Consider the following 19,326-nt stretch of genomic DNA (forward strand, 5'->3'; position numbering starts at 1 on the left):
TTAAAATGTTTCGCATTGTGGATCAATATTAAAGAAAAACAGATTTATTCTTCAAAATAGACACGAAAACAGCAACTTTACAGAGGAGATAAAACCATCTTAACTTTCAATGGAAGTTAATGTAATTTCTATTGTTCTAAAACAAAAAACACACAAACGTTTTTGAATACTTTTTTATTTAACTATGGTGTTTAGTCCATTAGCAGTGCTGCTTTTTAATTTTCCAACTTATCAATTACTTTATTACTGCAGAATTTCTTCACCTGTCAGATTCACTATAATTCTAATTCTCCTCTTCTCTGCTCTGCTGAAACTGAGACTCAGTCCTTAATCATGTTAATCTGAGCTAAAGGCTAAAGCTAAAGCTGTTTCCATGTGGGTCAGCCAGACGTCTTCCTGTAGCAGTTTTTTTTCTCCAGTTTCTAAGAGTCTTTATTTGAAGGTGTAGGAAACAGTACTCACCGCTCTCTGACTTCATCTGTAATTTCCCTAAAGAAAAGAAAAGACTTCTACTTTTAATAGTTACAGAGTTCTCTGTGTCTTTATCTAGTTATTATGATGATGAAAGTGTGAATATGCTGTAAGTGTGTGAATGCTGCAATAGAGAGTAGTAACTTCATCTGTTATATCACTGCTTTACTACAGACAAAGACTTCAGAAACTGACATTTAAAAAAAATCCTTTTCCAAATCTCAGTATATTTCCATTGTTACAGACCAGAAACTGCTACAGGAAGATGTCTGGCTGACCCATATGGAAACAGCTTTAGCTCAGCGTAACACGAGAGAAGAATTAGAGTCTGGCAGATGAAGAAAAGCAGTAATAAAGTAATTGTTAAGAAAGATAAAATAATAAAGCAGCTTCTCTGGATCATACAGCACTGCAGATACTAGACTACTAAACCAATAGAAGTGTTTAAAAACTTTGAATCACTCTCAAATGAAGTGATTAAAAATAGTTTAAAAATTAAAATAGTTTAAGTAAACTAAAAATATGCATTTATTTACTTTTTTTTGGACTTACCGTAACAGGTTTTAGATTAAAATTCTGTCAATCAGTGGGGACATGCAATACTGTGCTAATGCAAGTCAGAAAAGAAAAGGAAAAAAAGAAAAAGAAAAATAAATAACAAAGAGAGACTACAGGAGACCAAATATAGAAAAAAATACATTTATTTACCTTAATATTACATTTAAAACTGTCTTTAAAAAAAGGTAAACATTTCATACAACTAGAACGCTGTTACGAGTGAACGCCACCGTGATTAGCAGCCCAAAAATTAAACCAGATCTCTAACAATAAAAAATAAACGCACACGGAAAAAAACAGGACACACCTCCACAGTGAACGTGGCTATAGGAACAGTGTTAAAGTGGAGCTTAGAAGCACCAAAATACTGTGTAAAAATGAGAAAAACACAACAATATCTTAAGACAAACACCAAAAAAAATTCACGCCAGCATCCACCTGCAGCGTCCGCACGCGATAAAAACGCCTGACCCGGTTCTGAGGGTCAGATCTCCTGAGGGTCAGTGATCGGGCAACGGGACTGTGCTGTATCACAGGCCTCCACCAGAAGGTCCTGGCAGCCCGAGCAGACGTCCTGACTGTGCCAGTCCCTCATCGCCAGGCTGTGGAGGGACACCGAGCTGGACATACAAGCTTCTAGAACCAGAGGAACCCTGGGAAAGGGACAAAACCAAACCCATCAGTCACAAACACCTCCATCATCCATATTTCAGCTCCACTGATCATATACTGTAGGAGCACTGAGCAGCAACAATGAAACAATGAGGTGTTTAAGAACTCCAACAGCACTGCTGTATCTGATCCACTCACTGTACCAGCTAAACACACACACAAAATACCTCATACACCACTACCATGCTAATCACTGCTAATCACTGCTAATCACTGCAATGCTGAGAATAAATGATCCAACACCCAAATAATAATAATAATAATAATAATAATAATAATAATAATAATAATAATAATAATAATGGCTCTGTGTTGGTTTTCTCTCATGTGGAGTACTAAACATTGTACTTATACATAAATTAATACTGTGAATGTACTTGAGATTACTTTCAAAAGACCATCAAATGATGAAACTGGCACTCATCAGGACCACCCCTGGAAAGGAAGACCAAGTGATACTGTGTTTAAACAAATTGTAAGAGAACTGAAAAGAAGACGGGCTATTGATAGAAAAAAAAACAATAAAAATATGGGACTTTCTGACCTTTTAACTTAATGTTACTATTTTGATATGTGAGAAAATGTGATGAAATGTGATGATATTTTGTATTTGATTTTTGTATTTGTAAACAAAAAAAATGATTTTTAATAAAGTTTACTAAAAAAAAAAACCTTAAACATGACAATTTTTTGTTAAATTGTATTTGCAAGTCTTTCAATCGATAAACAAGAAGAAATTTAATAAATCCACAACTTTTCTAATGTCCAGCATTAAAAAGCTTTGCATGGAATAAGCAAAGGAAAAGCATATTACTCTCATGTGTTCTTTAGGGCCAGTGTTTTTGGTATGATACAGATCTTGAGAATAAAGGGATTTCTTTGGTGAATTATGGTAGAGACTGTCCGTTTTTATTTTTATTTTTTAATTATTGTACGTTTGCATTTCCACATGTAGTAAAACAGGGTTCCCTTCTCTGTTCTGCATTTTGTACAACTATCAGGGATTTTATAATTTAAGTTATTGGGTTTTTCAGTAGTTATATACTAGTGCATCTAGTGCAAAAAATCAAATATTATTGAAAAGTTACTTTATTTCAGTAATTCAGTTGAAAATATGAAACTCATTATATAGATGTATTATATAATTGGCTTACAGCCAATAAAAAAATAAAAATTTAAATATTATACAAGATCAATCGATACTTTCTGCAGTGTGGGCAGTGTGCCAAGTCCTGCTGGAAAATGAATTCCGCATCTCCATAAAAGTTGTCAGCAGAGGGAAGCATTTGTATCAGTTCTGGATCAATAGTGATTGTGCTTAATAAAGCTTTTTACCTATTTATCTGCTGTAATTTTATGTTAAAGATCCTCTTTTTAATGTGTTATTTATATTTTATTTATTTTTATGTGTTTCTTATTATTAGGGAAACAATTCTAAACACAGCCCTAATTTTAAAATATTAGTTTTAGCTTAGTTACGCACTCACTATATAGAAACACTTGTGCACTGTTCACACTCTGCTTCACACTGTTCACACGTGTAAACAGCTCGATCCGAATTCATTCAAAACAAAAGCAGAGCGTTTACCTTTCCACCTCTTTACCCTGCAGCGGTTCAGCCCCACCCATTCACACTGACTGAAGCTATAAGGAGTGTTGTAGTCTGGACTGATTCTGAATGAGGAACCACACAGAGGGAAGGTATTTAAACCATTATAATGCAAATGTTTCACCCCGGGGGAAATCGGTACATTCTGACTGTTTTCTGCACAGGAAACAAAAACGGAACTGTGTGAAAAATCATTCTGAATGTTTTTAAATACATTTTAGAAGACCTGCTGCTCAAAGCTTAAAAAGGTACACTTCAGATTTAGATATAGTACATTTAAAATTTAAACTTCAGCATATTATTCCTGTATCATGAATATCAAAAAATCTGAATAGTGTACACATACCAACTCTAATAATCTTAACAATATAATGAAAATTACATTACATTACATATTATTGCACGTTTGACAGGTCTGTTACTTTAAGAATATTTTAAACATATTTTTCACCAAATGAGAAAATATTAAAACGGTTATGTGAACAAAAACATATGTTTAGCCATATACTTTTCTTTGGTTTAAATATCAGAGGCAATCATGTGCTTAAAAATAAATATATATATATTTTTAATTTACATAGTTTTAGGGGTGCTGGGAACATTGTCATTTTAAGATCACACTGTATGTTACATATATACTGACATAAAAACAGTCAACAGTATATTTTTTAATGCACTTTATTAAAAGACTAACTAAAAAAATAAATAAATAAAATGTAACTGTTTTGTTATATTTGGGAAGCTATTTCTGGCTTTGCCGCTTCGCGTTAACGTTAATAGTAAAATTTAACCATCTTACTTTAGAAGATGATCCGTAATCAGTACACAGTGCTTCTGACTCACCAGGACGGGTCCCAGGACCAGCGCTCGTTCCAGAAGTTCCTCTGGCTCTGCTCACTGTCTGAATTCAGCACAATTTTCTTAAAGAAGCTCAGGGGAAGATTCACGCACCATTTAAACGGCAGACGCATCTTCATCGAGGACAGAGACACACAGACAGACGGTAAAACAAAGCAATATAATAATAATATATATTATTACTAGAATATACCATATTTCCCCATCTGAAAAAAATCATGGCCAGCTGTTTGCTCATTATAGGGGATATAAATAAGGTTTTTGTCAAGTTTAATTGGTTGATTAGCTAGTCTAAGATCAAATTAAATCATAGACAAGTTCTCTATACACCAAAGTTTTGTGAAAAAGTTATGTGAAAATGTGAATCAAAAATATAATATGTAAATACAAAAATATTCTTTTCCCTGTAGGATAAGGTGGAAAGATAATATACTAGTGCATCTCAAAAAAGTAGAATATCATTGAAAATGTACTTTACCAATTTACTATCTAGATAAAGCGTTTATGTATTTTATTGTTGATGATTATGGCTTACAGCTAATGAAACCCCCCAGTGTGGGCAGTGTGCCAAGTCCTGCTGGAAAATGAAATCCACATCTCCATAAAAGTTGTTTGGAGAGACATGTCTGTCATCTGCTGGTGTTGATCCACTGTGTTTTATTATCAAGTCTAAAGTCAGTGCAGTTTTGTTTTCCCACAAAATCTTACAGCACTTCATGCTTCCCTCGGCTGACAACTTTTATGGAGATGCAGATTTCATTTTCCAGCAGGACTTAACACACTTTTTCTTATTATTTAAAAATGTATATTTATTTATTTATTTACCATTTTTTATTCAAATGTTTTATATTTAGATTCTTATGTTTTTAGTTAATTATTATTCATTTTATATCATTTCTTATTCTTATCATTTTACTTTACTTTTACTATTATTACTATTATCTTTATTTTATATTGTATAAATGTTTTACTTTTTAAGTGTCAATTTGTTTTTTTATGGTGTTTTAGAATTTTCTATTTTACATACATAATTTATTAATATATATTAAATGCTGTTTTAAAATTATTTATTTTTTACTATTTTATTCAATATTATTTCTAATTTCTTCTTACATATTTTCAATCCCTTTGACGCTGTAAAAAAAAAAAAAGACACTGATTTTGGGGGTTTTCATTGGCTTTAAGCCATACTCATTAACAATAAAAGAAATAAACGCTTAAAATAGATCACTCTGTGTTTAATACATGTATATAATATGTGAGTTTCACATTTTCAACTGAATTACTGAAATAAAATAAATGATATTTCAATGATATTCTAATTTCTTGAGATGCACTAGTACTATTTTTACCATATCACCCAGCTCTGTCAGTATAGAATTACAAAAAGAACACCACAAGTATTGGCTTTTATATGTTTATATCAATATAATCGAAATTATATCGTATCGACTGAAATTAAGAAATATATTGTGATATATATACACATTTTGACCATATCACCCAGCCCCATAGAGCTTATATCTGTCTTTTAGCAGATTTATTACATGACAATAAATAAAGATGATGGAAGAACAGTACCTCTATACGACAGTCTGGACACACAACCCTGTAAATAGATAAAGAAAATAAAACGTTAATATAAAAATACAAAAGATGAGCAGATTTAGACTCGTAAAATAAAGAAACCGTACCTACTGCAGAGAGAGCAGGAGTTATGGAAGGTGAAATACACACTCTTCTTCATGCAGCTCGAACACACCTGAGCCAAAAACAGATTTACATACAGTAACAGTCAAAAATTTGCACACACCATAAATTCATAAAATGTTTTTACCGTTGTATATTAACACTAAAACATGTAAAGTTGCTGCATATGATGAAACTGGCACTCATCAGGAATGCCCCATTAAAATTAGTATGTACTTAATTACATACTAAATGTACTATTTTGGGACAACTTACAGCTACTTAAGTATTATTCAATTGTAATTATTTAAATACAAAATAAAACATTAGGTTGTGCTTTTATTAGCTTTTTTCATATTTCTTCTGCGGACTTAAGTAGATTTAAGAATGTTTTTTTAAACATCGTTTTTAATACACTTGAAGTATATTGTAAAATAACTACTTTTCTTATTGATAAACTAAAAGTGCAATTTAAGCAGCATTTAATGCCACTACATATACAGCTCAGGAAAAAATAAAGAGTTTCTGAATCAGTTTCTCTGAATTTGCTATTTATAGGTTTATGTTTGAGTAAAATGAACATTGTTGTTTTATTCTATAAACTACAGACAACATTTCTCCCAAATTCCAAATACAAATATTGTCATTTAGAGCATTTATTTACAGAAAATGAGAAATGGCTGAAATAACAAAAAAAGATGCAGAGCTTTCAGACCTCAAATAATGCAAAGAAAACACAAGTTCGTATTCATAAAGTTTTAAGAGTTCAGAAATAATCAATATTTGGTGGAATAACCCTGCTAGTTTTTAATCACAGTTTTTTCATGCATCTTGGCATCATGTGTGTTCAAACTTTTGACTGGTAGTGTATGTCAAATATATCAAATAAAACAAAATAAAAGTCACTAAAATCAAATAAGACACTGGACACAACTCACCCGCCAGTTCCTGACAGCGTCACACGACGTGGTTTTCTCATCACTGGATTGGTGCATTTTAATCACATCAGCAATCGTCATGGGAACGGTCACCCTGCTTTTTAGAGCCTTAAAATGATAAAAACTGGTTAAAACACTTAATAGTTATAATACTATAGGTATTTAGAAATAGTAGCAACATAACTTTAGTGTTACTTTAAAAAATAGACTTTAAAAGGGAAAATCCTACACTATATCCTGACTACAGCAACTACGCGTTACATTCATCTTAACCAGTGCACAATATAGTGATTGTACAGTGATCACGGGTGAAAATACAACAGAAACTATTAAGCAACACCCCAGCAACAGCAAGATTTCATTTTCCAGCAGGAATTGGCACACTGCCCACACTGCCAAAAGTACCAATTGGTTTTATATAGTATTGTAATTTCCTGAGACACTGATATTTGGGTTTTTATTGGCTGTAAGCTTCATAATCATCAACAATAAAATAAATAAACGCTTTAAACAGATCACTCTGTGTTTATTAATACATCTATATAATATATGAGTTTCACATTTTTTATGTTTATGATTGTAAAATCTACAGAAAAAGGAGAAACCTGGAAATAAATAATAAATTAATACTCCTTAAATCTCAGAATTAAGCTGAAAATCTTTAAATAAAGATTTCTGAAAGGTACCAGGTGAATCTCGCGGTGGCTGGCGAATGATCTGGCCCGGCGCTTCCTATTGGCCAGCTTGCATCCTGCAGTCGTACCCATCGGCGTGGAGGAGAGACCAGGCAAGAACCTCACCTTCCCCTCACCTGATACACACACACACACACACACACACACACACACACACACACACACAGGACACACACACAGTACACAAAGTCATAATTATGAGTTATTAATAAATATATTATTAGTAATACATTACAGCTTATGTTTTTAACAGTAAAAAAAAATCTAAAGGTACAATAAACTGTGCTTTAAACTGTACTTAAATAAATAATTAATCATTTAGAGGTAAATTTAACACTCAGTAATTTATCCTTCAACCTTTATTTAAACTCATTGAACCCTTATTTCCAATGTAGCCGAGCAATTTTAAAGGGAAGGGACTGACAACAACAACAAAACAAAAATGTAAATAGAATAAAATAATAATAATAATAAGTAATAATAAAAAAACAGTATTTTAATAAGATATATAAGATACTTATTTTAAAAAGATATGTTTTAAAAATATTAAAATATAAAACAAATAAGGTAAAAAATAATAATTTAAGAGTAGGAATCATAAAATCATAGGTAAAAAGACAAAAAGGTAATAGAACTAAAAACCAGAGGTGGAAAGTAATGAAATACATTTACTCACATTACTGTAATTGAGTAGATTTTATGAGTAATTTGTAATTTTAAAGTAGTTTTTAAAATAGGTAATTTTACTTTTACTCAAGTACATTTTGACAAGTATTTTACTTCACTACATTGGAAAACTCCACGTTACTGTGTAAAAAATGAAATACTGGGGGAAAAAAAAAATTGTCTGAATTAAAAAAAAATAAAAATTGGCACGGATGATCAATAACGAGGCAACAACGTCCTCATGCAATACAAAATGTGCCCCGCCGGACAGAGCTGCAGCTTTTAAATCTTCCACATTAAACCTGAGAAAGCATGTGGTAATACGTTTTTTTTTATCATTAAACAATCTGCTAAAATGTAAAAAAAAACATGTAAATACCAGTTAAAGCTGCTATCAAAATACAGTTTGTAGTCACATATATGACCATAACTTTTTACAAGTAAAGAAAAAAATGGATCATAGAAACCACTTGTTCTTGAAAATGTTTTATGGGGTGGTCTGAACAAATACTGCCTGAAAGATCCAAATTATTATGTGGAATAATAATTCATTATTATTTATACGATTTAATTTATGATTTGCTTTTTTTTACATCAAATAATTAAAAGTAACTATGTAACTTTTACTCAAAGTACATTTTAAATTAAGTACTCTTTTACTTTTACTTGAGTAGATTTTTAGATGGGTATTTTACTTGAGTAGAATTTTGGCAAAGTAAAGGTACTTTTATCTAATTACAGTTTTTCAGTACTTTTTTCCACCTCTGCTAAAAACTAAAAAATTTAACTACAGATGAATCAATAAAAACTAAACTAAATAAGCTAAAAAAAAAAAAAAAAGAAATGTGAAAAAAACAGCTAAAACAAATCACAAAATTGAGTGACTTGAATTCTCCTCCTGACTTCCTATTGGTCAAAGTTCTCTATTAAGCAGTTCTCAATGTTTGTCCTCAGACTGAATTGCTCACTTATTATAAACACTTTTCAAATAACGAATCCCATTTTACATAATGTAAATGCAACATAATGTAAATTGTATGTTTTAAACTTGTTTTTCAAAGAAATATGTGAATAAAATTAATGACGACCTTTATTACTCTACAAAAAAAAGCCCCTTATTATTTTAAATGATAATTAAATAAGATAAAAACAAGTAGAGTACCTGTAAAACTGTCGTCCAGTGCAGGAGAGCTGCCTTTACACGTCCCTCCCTAAAAAAAAAAAAAAAGCTACATCTCAGCTTTTCCTTCTTCTTTATTATTAACTTTATTATTATCTGGATGAAAATGTTCAGAAGCTGTTAAAGGATGCAGGCTGCTGTATCTCACCTTGGATGGCGCCCCCTGTTGGCTGGGATGAGGGAGTGGATTCGGAGAGCTGGAGGTCACGTCTTCATGAGATGATTCTTATTAAAAGGACAGGAGACATAATTTAACAGGTGTGAATCATGTAGTAACTTAAAAATATGGTCCTGATGAGGGCCAGTTTCCTCATCATAATGTTTTGATGGTCTTTGCTGTGACCGCACTTGAGGATACTTTCAAAAGGTCTTGAAATTGTTATTTTCAGATGGACAGACCTTCATTTCCTAAAGTATTTTTTCTTTACTTAGTTGAGTAGTTGTTGCTTCTCATAATCTGGATTCGAACATAATTCAAATATTCACTATTCACTGTATACCTGTAACTCTACCTCTTCACTACTTTACTTTAACTGATGCTCTCAAACACTTTATTATGAGACAAGAAATTCAAGTAATTAACTCTTGATGAGTTCAGCACAGCTGTTAACTGAAAGCCTGAATTGCAGGTGACTCTACCTCATAAAGCTGACTGAGAAAATATAAAACATGTTCTGGTTTCTGGTTTGAATGACTTTAGTATTGAACATGCAGCAGAAAGTCTCTTCAGTCCCTTTAAAAATGAAACAGTGTGAAGGTTGTGATGTCACTGATTAATAATGATGTCAAAAATGACTTTTTAAAAGGGGCGGGGTTATCACAAAATGACAGCATGGACAGGGCATTAAAATAGATAAATATTTGTATGAAAATAGCTAACAATTGAAATTCCCATATTATTCAAAAACATTGCTAAGACATAAGGAATCTTTTTACATATTTTAAAATAAAATGTGTTATTTAATCACTTAAAACAATGATTTAATAATAAACGTAACTAGGCAGCACTGCGGACATGCCACAAAAAACACCCCTACATTAAATAAAACCACTAAAATGTAGAAAAGTAGTTTAATAAAATGAAGGTGAACTCTATTCTTCTATATATGTACAGTTAATGTGTTCAATCAGAGTGAATCTTGTATAAAATTGCTTTGTTACACAGTGTTAATTTAAAATTTAAACATTAAACTCTGCTTCAACACAAGAGACACGTTATTATTGATACTAATCCAGGTGTTTTCTTATTTTTTAGAATTTTATTTCTATTTTTAATCACATTTTCTCCCCAATTTACAATACCATTATTAATGCCCGAACACAAGGAGGGTGAAGACTAGCACACGCCTGCTCTGATACATGTGAAGTCAGACTCCGCCTCTTTTTGAACTTTTTGCCGAGTAGCATCACAGCGCTAACGCTCGGAGGAAAGCGCAGCGACTCAGTTCTGATACATCAGCTCACAGACGCAGCCCTAGGAGCGATGAGGGGAAAGAGCACCATCTACTGTACTGTACCCACCCAGAGAGAGCAAGGCCAATTGTGCTCTTTCGGGGCTCCGGCAGCTGATGCTACACGAACTACATGAACAGAATTTGAACCAGCGATCTCCTGATCATAATGGCAGCGCTTTAACCGTTTTTCAATAGTTTCAAACAGTAATTTTGGACACAAACAGCTCAATAAGAAGAGTCTCCAGATTTAAAAAGCCATACCTTTATAAGACTGACCCCTCCTGCAGGAGTTCAGTAGCTTCACCGGGTCAGCTGATCGGATCTCCTGCATCAGCAGCTCATGCAGGCTGGTCTCCTGTTTAGGATTCAGGACTCTGGGCTTTAGGTTACGCTCTGAGACCTACACAATAAAACAGAACAGGTGAAAAGGTGTGTTACAACCCAGGGATGTATGGTTGTAATGTTTTTCGTGTGTGCTGACTTATGCTCCTTGTGTTTTAATATATATTTCTGTTTTGTTTGTTTGTGTTTTGTGCCATATCAGCAACATATTGGCTATTTTATGGCATTGACAAATGTTCGTGACTTGAGCATAGAGCACAGACTTAAATCAGTTTCTTTATATGAAGGACTTCCAGAAAAATAAGGAAGTATTTTAGCTGATGGAATCTTTTTCAAACAGTTCTTTCATATTTGTAACCCTATAAAAAAGTTATTTGTGGAGGTTAAAAGTGCAGGGCAGTCTACTAAGATGTGTTTAATAGTTTGAGGAGTATCATAGACAGGAGGAGGTCCAATTCTTCACCTAGTCATGATTGTCTGATCTTGTCTATTAAGGGAGTCAATATTGCATTTAATATTAATGATGGGGGGTATTTAATAAAGTTAATTTGTGGATTGCTGGACCATTTATCTTGCCATTTTCTTCTACAGTGAACTTCGACTAGATGGTAGACATCCGTAATCGGAACATAGTTCCAAGTGAGTCTCTGGTTTCTTGCTTCCCTTGCTAAAATATCTTCTTTTTCATTGCCCCCGCCCCCAATGCCACTATGTCCAGAAACCTATTAATTGAAATATATTTCTGTAGGTGAAGTACCAAGGTTGACCACTAGTGGAGCACTATACAAGACCAGGAAAAATGTGAGCCCAAGAGACAATTACAAAGGCTGCGTCCAGAAACTTTTGCTACTCCTCCTCTCCTACTCCTCCTCTCCTACTCCTCCTCTCCTACCCCGGAAGAAGGTGGAGGAATGGAGGAGAGGAGAGGAGGAGGAGGAATGGAGGGAAGGAGCTGTAATTGGGGAAATGGGACAGCTGATCCCTTTTAGATAGGATGTTGACTGCCGTTGAACTGAGCCAATCACAACGCTCACTTTCAGCACGTTTCAGAACATTACTATCACACACAGCTAAAAATTCAGATATTCCAATAAAATCCTGTTTACTCCCAGACGCATTTTAGGCCGCATCTCTGACCAGTGACTCTGGCAGCCCTGTCTGACCTCAGCCTTATGAGGGATTCAGTTCCTCATCAGTCCCTAAGTTAAAATAAATAAGTAAATAAATGAATTAATTAAAATTATATATACATATTATAAATAATATATGTTTTTATATGTATAACATGATACACATAGGGTCATAAATATAGTTTTACTGAGCATACGGTTTATCTAAACTATAAATTATATTACTGCTTTACTGGCTGTTTAATTAGATAAGGAACCTAGTTAATTAATATGTTTATGGCGTATATTTGTGCGTTGCCTTCCGCATTTTCGCGTGCTCTGTGGGCGTGGATGCAGTGATGTCATTGGAAAATCCTTAAAAGTCTTCCGGAGTAGGATACACTGATGTAACCTCCGTTGGAAGCCTACTACAGGTGGATTTTAAGCGGCTTCTTTCGTCTCCTACGGTATTCGGACAGGCGGCAAGATGGCGTCACGAAATCAGTTTCCGGGTCACGGAGGAGAGGAGGAGGATCGGTAGGAAAAAGGAGACACTTTTGGGGTTTCTGGAAGCAGCCAAAGTCTTTAAAGACAAGTGACAAGTCATTTTTATTTTTTTTATTTTTTTTTACAGATTTTATTAGTTATTTAAAATCACAGGACCAGTTCGTAACGTTTGGCTCCATCATGCACAAAACTTTAGAGTAGTAGCCAGAACTGATTTTTTTCTGGAGCGGTTCGCTTGTAGTGAGAACGTAATCTGGTCTTGATCTGACCCAGCTATCAAATATACTTCTTTGTAATAGAGAAAATACAACAAATTAAGAAGAACAAGTGTGTTTGATGTTTTTATCTGATTGACAGCACTGCTTGAAATTCAATGATTTGGATACTTTTGTCAGGTATTTATTTTTTACTAAATAAGTAAAGCTGTTAAATTAAAGTTGACTCTTACTGGACGGAGTTTAGGTCCTGAGCGTATAACGCTGAGCAGGGCCTGATGAGGGTCCGACTTGCTCTGATCCTTCCGCCCCGTCTGGAAGAAGAGGGAACCAATAAAGATTAGCTGGTTAAAGTTCACTGTAATGAAGATCAGTCAGTAACAGATGCTGTAAATACTATTTTACTATTATACTTATTTTATTTTTGGTGTTATTTGTTCTGTAATTAATATAAATGAACGAGTTAAATGTGCCAGCTCTCGTAAAAAAATCAGCAACAAAAAAAACGTCAAGACAAGCATTAGGCAGAAAAACAAGAACAGAAACCATTTAAAAGAAACCAGCAGTCTATTTAACAGGTGAAAAAAAGAGCAGGTCTGCTGACCTGTACTTTGCGCAGTGTGTAGCGTCTGAGCTGGATGTCCTGCAGCAGCTGACTGAAGGGTGAAGTGTCCACAGGCAGGGAGGCGCTGGTGCCCGGTTTCACCTTCGGGGGGCGCAACACCACCCCTCTACTGAGCTCCTCCATCAGATCCTTCCAGCCAAACTCTGGAGCACCAGTCTGATGGAGGAGGAGGAGGAGGAGGAGGAGGAGGGAAAGCATCTGATTTATTAAATAAATCACTAAATCATTATGATATTAATTACAAAAACAGGTAAAAGGAAAAAAAAAGTGTATATATATATTCCATCACTGATTGGTGGAAACTTCACACTAGACCTCGAGCAGTTTGGACTGTGTGTCTCTCCACTCTTCCTCCAGATTCTGCTCCCTTGATTTACTTTAAATGAAATGTAAAATTTACTGATGATCAGTGATGGTTTGGAGAGTCATGTCTGTCATCTGCTGGTGTTGATCCACTGTGTTTTATTATCAAGTCTAAAGTCCAAATCTGACAGCACTTCATGCCTCCATATGCTGACAACTTTTATAGAGATGCAGATTTCAATTTCCAGCAGGATTTGGCACAATGCCCACACTGACAAAAGTACCAATTGGTCTTACATAGTATTAGAATTTTCTGATTTATGGGTTTTTATTGGCTGTACACCATAATAATCAACAATAAAATAAAAAAAACGCTTTAAATAGATCACTCTGTGTTTAATACATCTTACTACAAATACAATATACAAGTTTCACCTTTTTAATGGTATTCTATTTTTTTTAGCTTCACTAATATATATATATATATATATATATATATATATATATATATATATATATATATATATATATATATATATATATATATATATATATATATATATATATAGCTACATCTATTGCTATAGCAGCTAATCGGAATCTAAATAATAAAAATAAACTGATTTAGACTGTGATAGAGTACCTGTACCATCACAAGTATGTTATTTCTAGCACAAACACAGAGCACTTGCTTACCCAGTTGGTTGTGATATTTTGCACCAGACTGGTCTCAGATTCCACGATCATTTTCTGCAAACTCTGAAATAGAAACAAATTAATTGAGTTAATTCAATTTAAAGGAACGGAGAAAGAGAAAATGAGACAAATAAAGCAAAGATTCTGAAATTATACACTTCTACTGCAGAATAGAGTTATGCCAACATTACTGGATTATAGTAGCCTAGACTTCAGAACAAGCACTTTAGCTAAAAAAAAGAAGCTTTAGAAGCCAAATAAAGTCCATTTTTATCCAAGTTTTGTGTTAATGAAACAAACTCTCATCTCAGGTTTTTAATGCTGGACCTACATATGAATAAGTGTTAGTGATGGAGCCCCACCAGGGTCAGTGATTGGCCCAGGAAGCTTTTCTAAAGCCAGGCTCCACCCCCTCACCTCCTTGCTCTGCTGGATGATCTGCAGGTAGTGGCAGAGCTCGATGGTGTGGGAGTACAGGGTGGAACACACACTTCGGTAATGTTGGAGAGCCTGACTTGGGTTAAACAGGCGCTCCTCACAAACCTGTAATGATACACAATTAAAGGAGAACTCTGGTGTAAAATGTACTTGTGTTGTAGTGAAACATGAACGTTAGTACAAACTTTTGTTTGAATATCCCACCTCTTTTCTTCCTCAGCTTTCCTTAAAATACAGCGCTTTTAGCTGATGCTTCAAACAGGCTAACAATGCAAGTGATGGGGGCATAGAGCTGCCCATGCAAAGAAACCACTATTTATACACTATTTTTGTGAAAAAGAAGTATACTTAAGTTATGTTATTTTGGAACCAATAATTTGTACTTAATTACTACTTATTTGTAATTAAAATGATATAAATTTGCACTAAACTTATATTGAGTATACTAGTCGTATGTTATTTTCGCCACTATTTAATATAATTTAAGTATATTTGTGTGAGCTGCTGTCTGACTGAACATTAAAAATCTATATATAACCATAATAATAGTGTACTTGAACTATATGTGCAATAATTCAAGTATACTTTTTCTACTTATACTTACATTTACATTTTTACCTACTAAATCTGTATTTCAGTCTACTTTGAAAAAGTATACTTTATTTGGCTGTGCTGATTTTATACTGGTGATGTACTTAGTAAAAATATATGCTTAGTATTATTTTATGAAACTGTGCTTTTTATGATAAAACTATACTTTTACTAAATGAGTCTAAAGGAGTCGATATTTCTGCAGTAAAACTCTACTTCAGTCAAATTAATTAATTTTGTGTTGACAAATTGTGATAGATAATGAACTTTTGTGTGTTAAATTTATACCTAAAAAGTTTACTTTAGTGTCGGTAAAATAACTTAAAAAAAAAAAAAGATATATTGCTTTTGTTTTCTCCAGTTTTTATACACTCCTCAAAATTTGTGATGTTAAATCTATAATCACATTTTTAATAGATTTTAATGTTCAGTTGGACAGCTCACACATATACACTTAAATTATATTAAATAGTGGCGAAAATAACATACGACTAGTATACTCAATATAAATTTAGTGCAAATTTATATCATTTTAATTACAAATAAGTAGTAATTAAGTACAAATTATTGGTTCCAAAATAACATAACTTAAGTATACTTCTTTTTCACATGGGCACTATTAACCCTTTGATGTGCAACATATGCACACCCCCTCTAATGCACAACATGGGTCAAACATGACCCGCATTCATTTTCTATGTAACTTCAAGGTATGGCTTAGGGTTTTTTTGGTACATCTTAGCAATAAATTAATTTAGTCATTTAGTATCCAATGTATTCATCTATTGACTTGTTTTTAAAAATCATAGCATATCCTTTTTATTTTATCCTTTCTTACTTTTTGAATAAAAGCCCTTTTTGTATCACTACCCCATTAATTTTGTTATGGAACTTCATGCATGGCTGAGGGTTTCATTCATTTTTGACCCATGTTGCGCATTAGAGGGGTAGTGATACAAAAAGAGCTTTTATTCAGAAAGTAAGAAAGTAAATGATTAAATAAGGATGTACTATGATAAAAACAAGTTAATTGAGGAATACCTTGGATACTGGATATCTGAATTAATTTATTATGAAGATACAGAAAATTTAAACTCAGCCGATTCACTTTTGACCCATGTTGCGCATCAAAGAGAGCTTCACTCTTCATTGCTAGATTTTCATTTCCTCTATCCTATATATTCATTCGTGCTCATCAGTGGACTTAGTGACACTATTTCTAAATGGAGGCGCCTAGAGAACACCCTAAACAGTGTTTTAATAAACTACCTAAAGGTAATGTGTGTTTAAACAGTGTTTTATGTGCACTTTTAAAATTCTCAGTGCCTCGTTTTAAATGTCAGGACCCTCAGAATTCTATCAATGAAGTGTGGATCTACTTTGAGTTTGTTAATGATGTAAAACAGCCATTTCTTTGCATGGGCAGCTTTATGCCCCCATTACTAATATTGTAAGCCTGTTGGGAGCATCGGCTATATGCTGTGTATTTGGGAATGCTGAAGAATAATGGAGGTGAGCTATTCCACACAAAATTGTACTTGATATCATGTTTCACTACAACCAAAGTCCATTTCACACCAGATTTCACCTTTAATACACACCCCCAGTAATAAACCAGTACAATATGATTATACTGGGTCTATACTGTTCTGAACTGTCCCACCTGTAGAACCTCAGTAATGCTGAATATGGGCTGAAGACAGTGATCAGCTCCCAGTCTGATGTCCACTTTGGTCATCTGAGACACCAGCAGCTCCAGCGTCTCGTCCAGCTCCCGCTCCACGTCCGCTCCGAGCCCCCAGTCCAGACACGAGTACATCAGACGCCCCACGTAGTCCACAGTCTGTTACAGCGTACACACACAGCTTCTTTTTCTATTTAACTAATAATACATAATTCTAGATATTCTCAATATAAGGCTACATTCACATTACAAGCCACGTTGTTCAAATCAGATTTTTTTGCTCAGATCAGATTTGTCTATCTTGTTGGTTTACATTCACTGTAAATGTAAGTGATCTGTATCTGTGTGTAATGTGAATGAATCTGAATCTGTTCCTGAAACGTCTCACATGCTTCACATTGATACCTGTATAAACGTCTCCTTCTTCACCAACAACAAAAACCCTCATATTAGAGAGACGAGAGACTCGTAGCTTTATAAAGGGAAATGGATGAGTTAGCAGCTCATATGTGGAGCATCTTTTGCTGGAGTGGAGAAACAGTAAACAGCTGCTCTGAAGTTCATGCTCAGATTCAGGAGGTTTGCTTTTGCTGTTTTTTTTGCAGCTATAGCTGCACCGAGAGATGCAGTGTGGGTACGAGAGAGAAGCACGTAGCGCTAATGCTAATGCTAATACTAATGCGTACAAGCAAAAAGATGCATGAATTCAAATTTGACATCTTCTGATTTAGGAGCACATATGAAAGTGACTTAAATCTGATTTGAGTTATATAAAAAAAAAAAAAAAAAAAACAGATTTGGTACGTTCACACAGCCATGAAAAAATCAGATATGAGCCATATTGAGCAGGAGGTGAAAAAAGGCCGGGCGTCTTGCTTTTGCTGCAGCTGCACCAAGAGATGTGTGGGTACGAGAGAGAAGCACGAAGAGCTAATGCTAATGCTAATACAAATACTAATGCGTAAAAACAAAAAGACGCATGAAATCAGATTTGACTGGTCACATTCATGTTGCATGTCCATGGATTGGATAGGTCATCTGATTTAGGACCAGATTTGAAAGTGACTTAAATCTGATTTGGCACGTTCACACAGCCATGAAAAAATCAGATTTGAGTCACTTCAGCCTGATAATGGCTTAGTTTGTGACTTAGAAAATCTGGGTTTTTTCTTTAGATGTGAGATTAAAGGTCTTTATCTGTAAATTATCTGGTGTACATTTAGCATAAGGTGATCACTGCTTACCTGATCTTCAGTCTCCATCAGAAACTGCTCATCTAATGAAACAGGAGAAACAGTGGGTTTAAAGACAGAAGCCGGACCAGTTCTGAGGAACCCCGTGAAGATCTGACCCAGTTCCTACCAGTCTCAGTACTGTCTATCCTCACTGAGATGCTCCCATCGCTGGAGAACAGGATGCCCTCAGGCCCAGGCAGCCGGAAGCTCTTCCAGGAGCCGAACCCGTCCCCCAGGTCTGCGCTGAAGTTGGGCTCCAGCAGCGAGCAGAGCTGGTAACACAGCGCCCAGGCCTGCTCCTCACACACTGGCTGGTTCTGCAGGCCCAGAATCTCACTCAGAGACACCTGACACCGGCCAGGTGTGAACACACACCTGTCCATCCTCCACCTGCACTGTCCTCTGCAATCAGACCAATACTGATCAATATAATCAATATATTTATTAATATCTGCTGAAATATAGACCCTTCATATCATTCTGTCCAACCTCAAAACCTCACAACAAACCAAACCCGTCCTCCAGCCACAGATCAGTATTAAACTTAATTGCCATCACCTGATTGGTCCACCAATTAAGCCCTCCAGACCACGCCCACCCACTCTGCTTTAAGAGTTCAAGTTTAACATTTGTTTAATGAAATAAATGAAATTAATAAAACACAAAACATGGCATTACTCTATAGTTATTGTACATTGTGTGTACAATAATGTAATTTTGCATTAATATAGTGAAATGCACAAATAAATGTGAATAAATTATATATATATATTTTTTTTGTAGTTTTATGT

General features: G+C 34.3%; 1 protein-coding gene across 1 annotated transcript; it reads right to left on the bottom strand.

Moving 5' to 3' along the window:
- Positions 1 to 1,156: 1,156 nt before the first annotated feature.
- On the bottom strand, positions 1,157 to 19,048 carry zgc:114123 (uncharacterized protein LOC569174 homolog). Its single transcript, XM_022666452.2, has 16 exons — positions 18,663 to 19,048; positions 18,545 to 18,576; positions 17,280 to 17,459; positions 15,005 to 15,130; positions 14,588 to 14,650; positions 13,568 to 13,744; positions 13,197 to 13,277; positions 11,052 to 11,190; positions 9,485 to 9,561; positions 9,319 to 9,367; positions 7,482 to 7,606; positions 6,796 to 6,903; positions 5,863 to 5,930; positions 5,750 to 5,777; positions 4,154 to 4,281; positions 1,157 to 1,682 (listed from the first exon to the last, which is right to left on the bottom strand). The coding sequence occupies exons 1-16, from the start codon at positions 18,916 to 18,918 to the stop codon at positions 1,514 to 1,516; spliced, it is 1,806 nt and encodes a 601-aa protein (XP_022522173.2). The 5' UTR covers positions 18,919 to 19,048; the 3' UTR covers positions 1,157 to 1,513.
- Positions 19,049 to 19,326: the final 278 nt, after the last annotated feature.

The sequence above is a fragment of the Astyanax mexicanus genome, chromosome 13, assembly GCF_023375975.1.
Source record: "Astyanax mexicanus isolate ESR-SI-001 chromosome 13, AstMex3_surface, whole genome shotgun sequence".
In the NCBI taxonomy this organism is placed as follows: domain Eukaryota; kingdom Metazoa; phylum Chordata; class Actinopteri; order Characiformes; family Acestrorhamphidae; genus Astyanax; species Astyanax mexicanus.

Excerpts from the sequence above, each read along its gene's own strand:
- zgc:114123 (XM_022666452.2), bottom strand. The coding sequence starts at position 18,918 with ATGGACAGGTGTGTGTTCACACCTGGCCGGTGTCAGGTGTCTCTGAGT. Across the intron at positions 13,745-14,587 it reads AAAATATCACAACCAACTGG|ACTGGTGCTCCAGAGTTTGG; the intron begins GTAAGCAAGTGC and ends CTCCTCCATCAG. Across the intron at positions 6,904-7,481 it reads GCCACCGCGAGATTCACCTG|GCTCTAAAAAGCAGGGTGAC; the intron begins GTACCTTTCAGA and ends TATCATTTTAAG.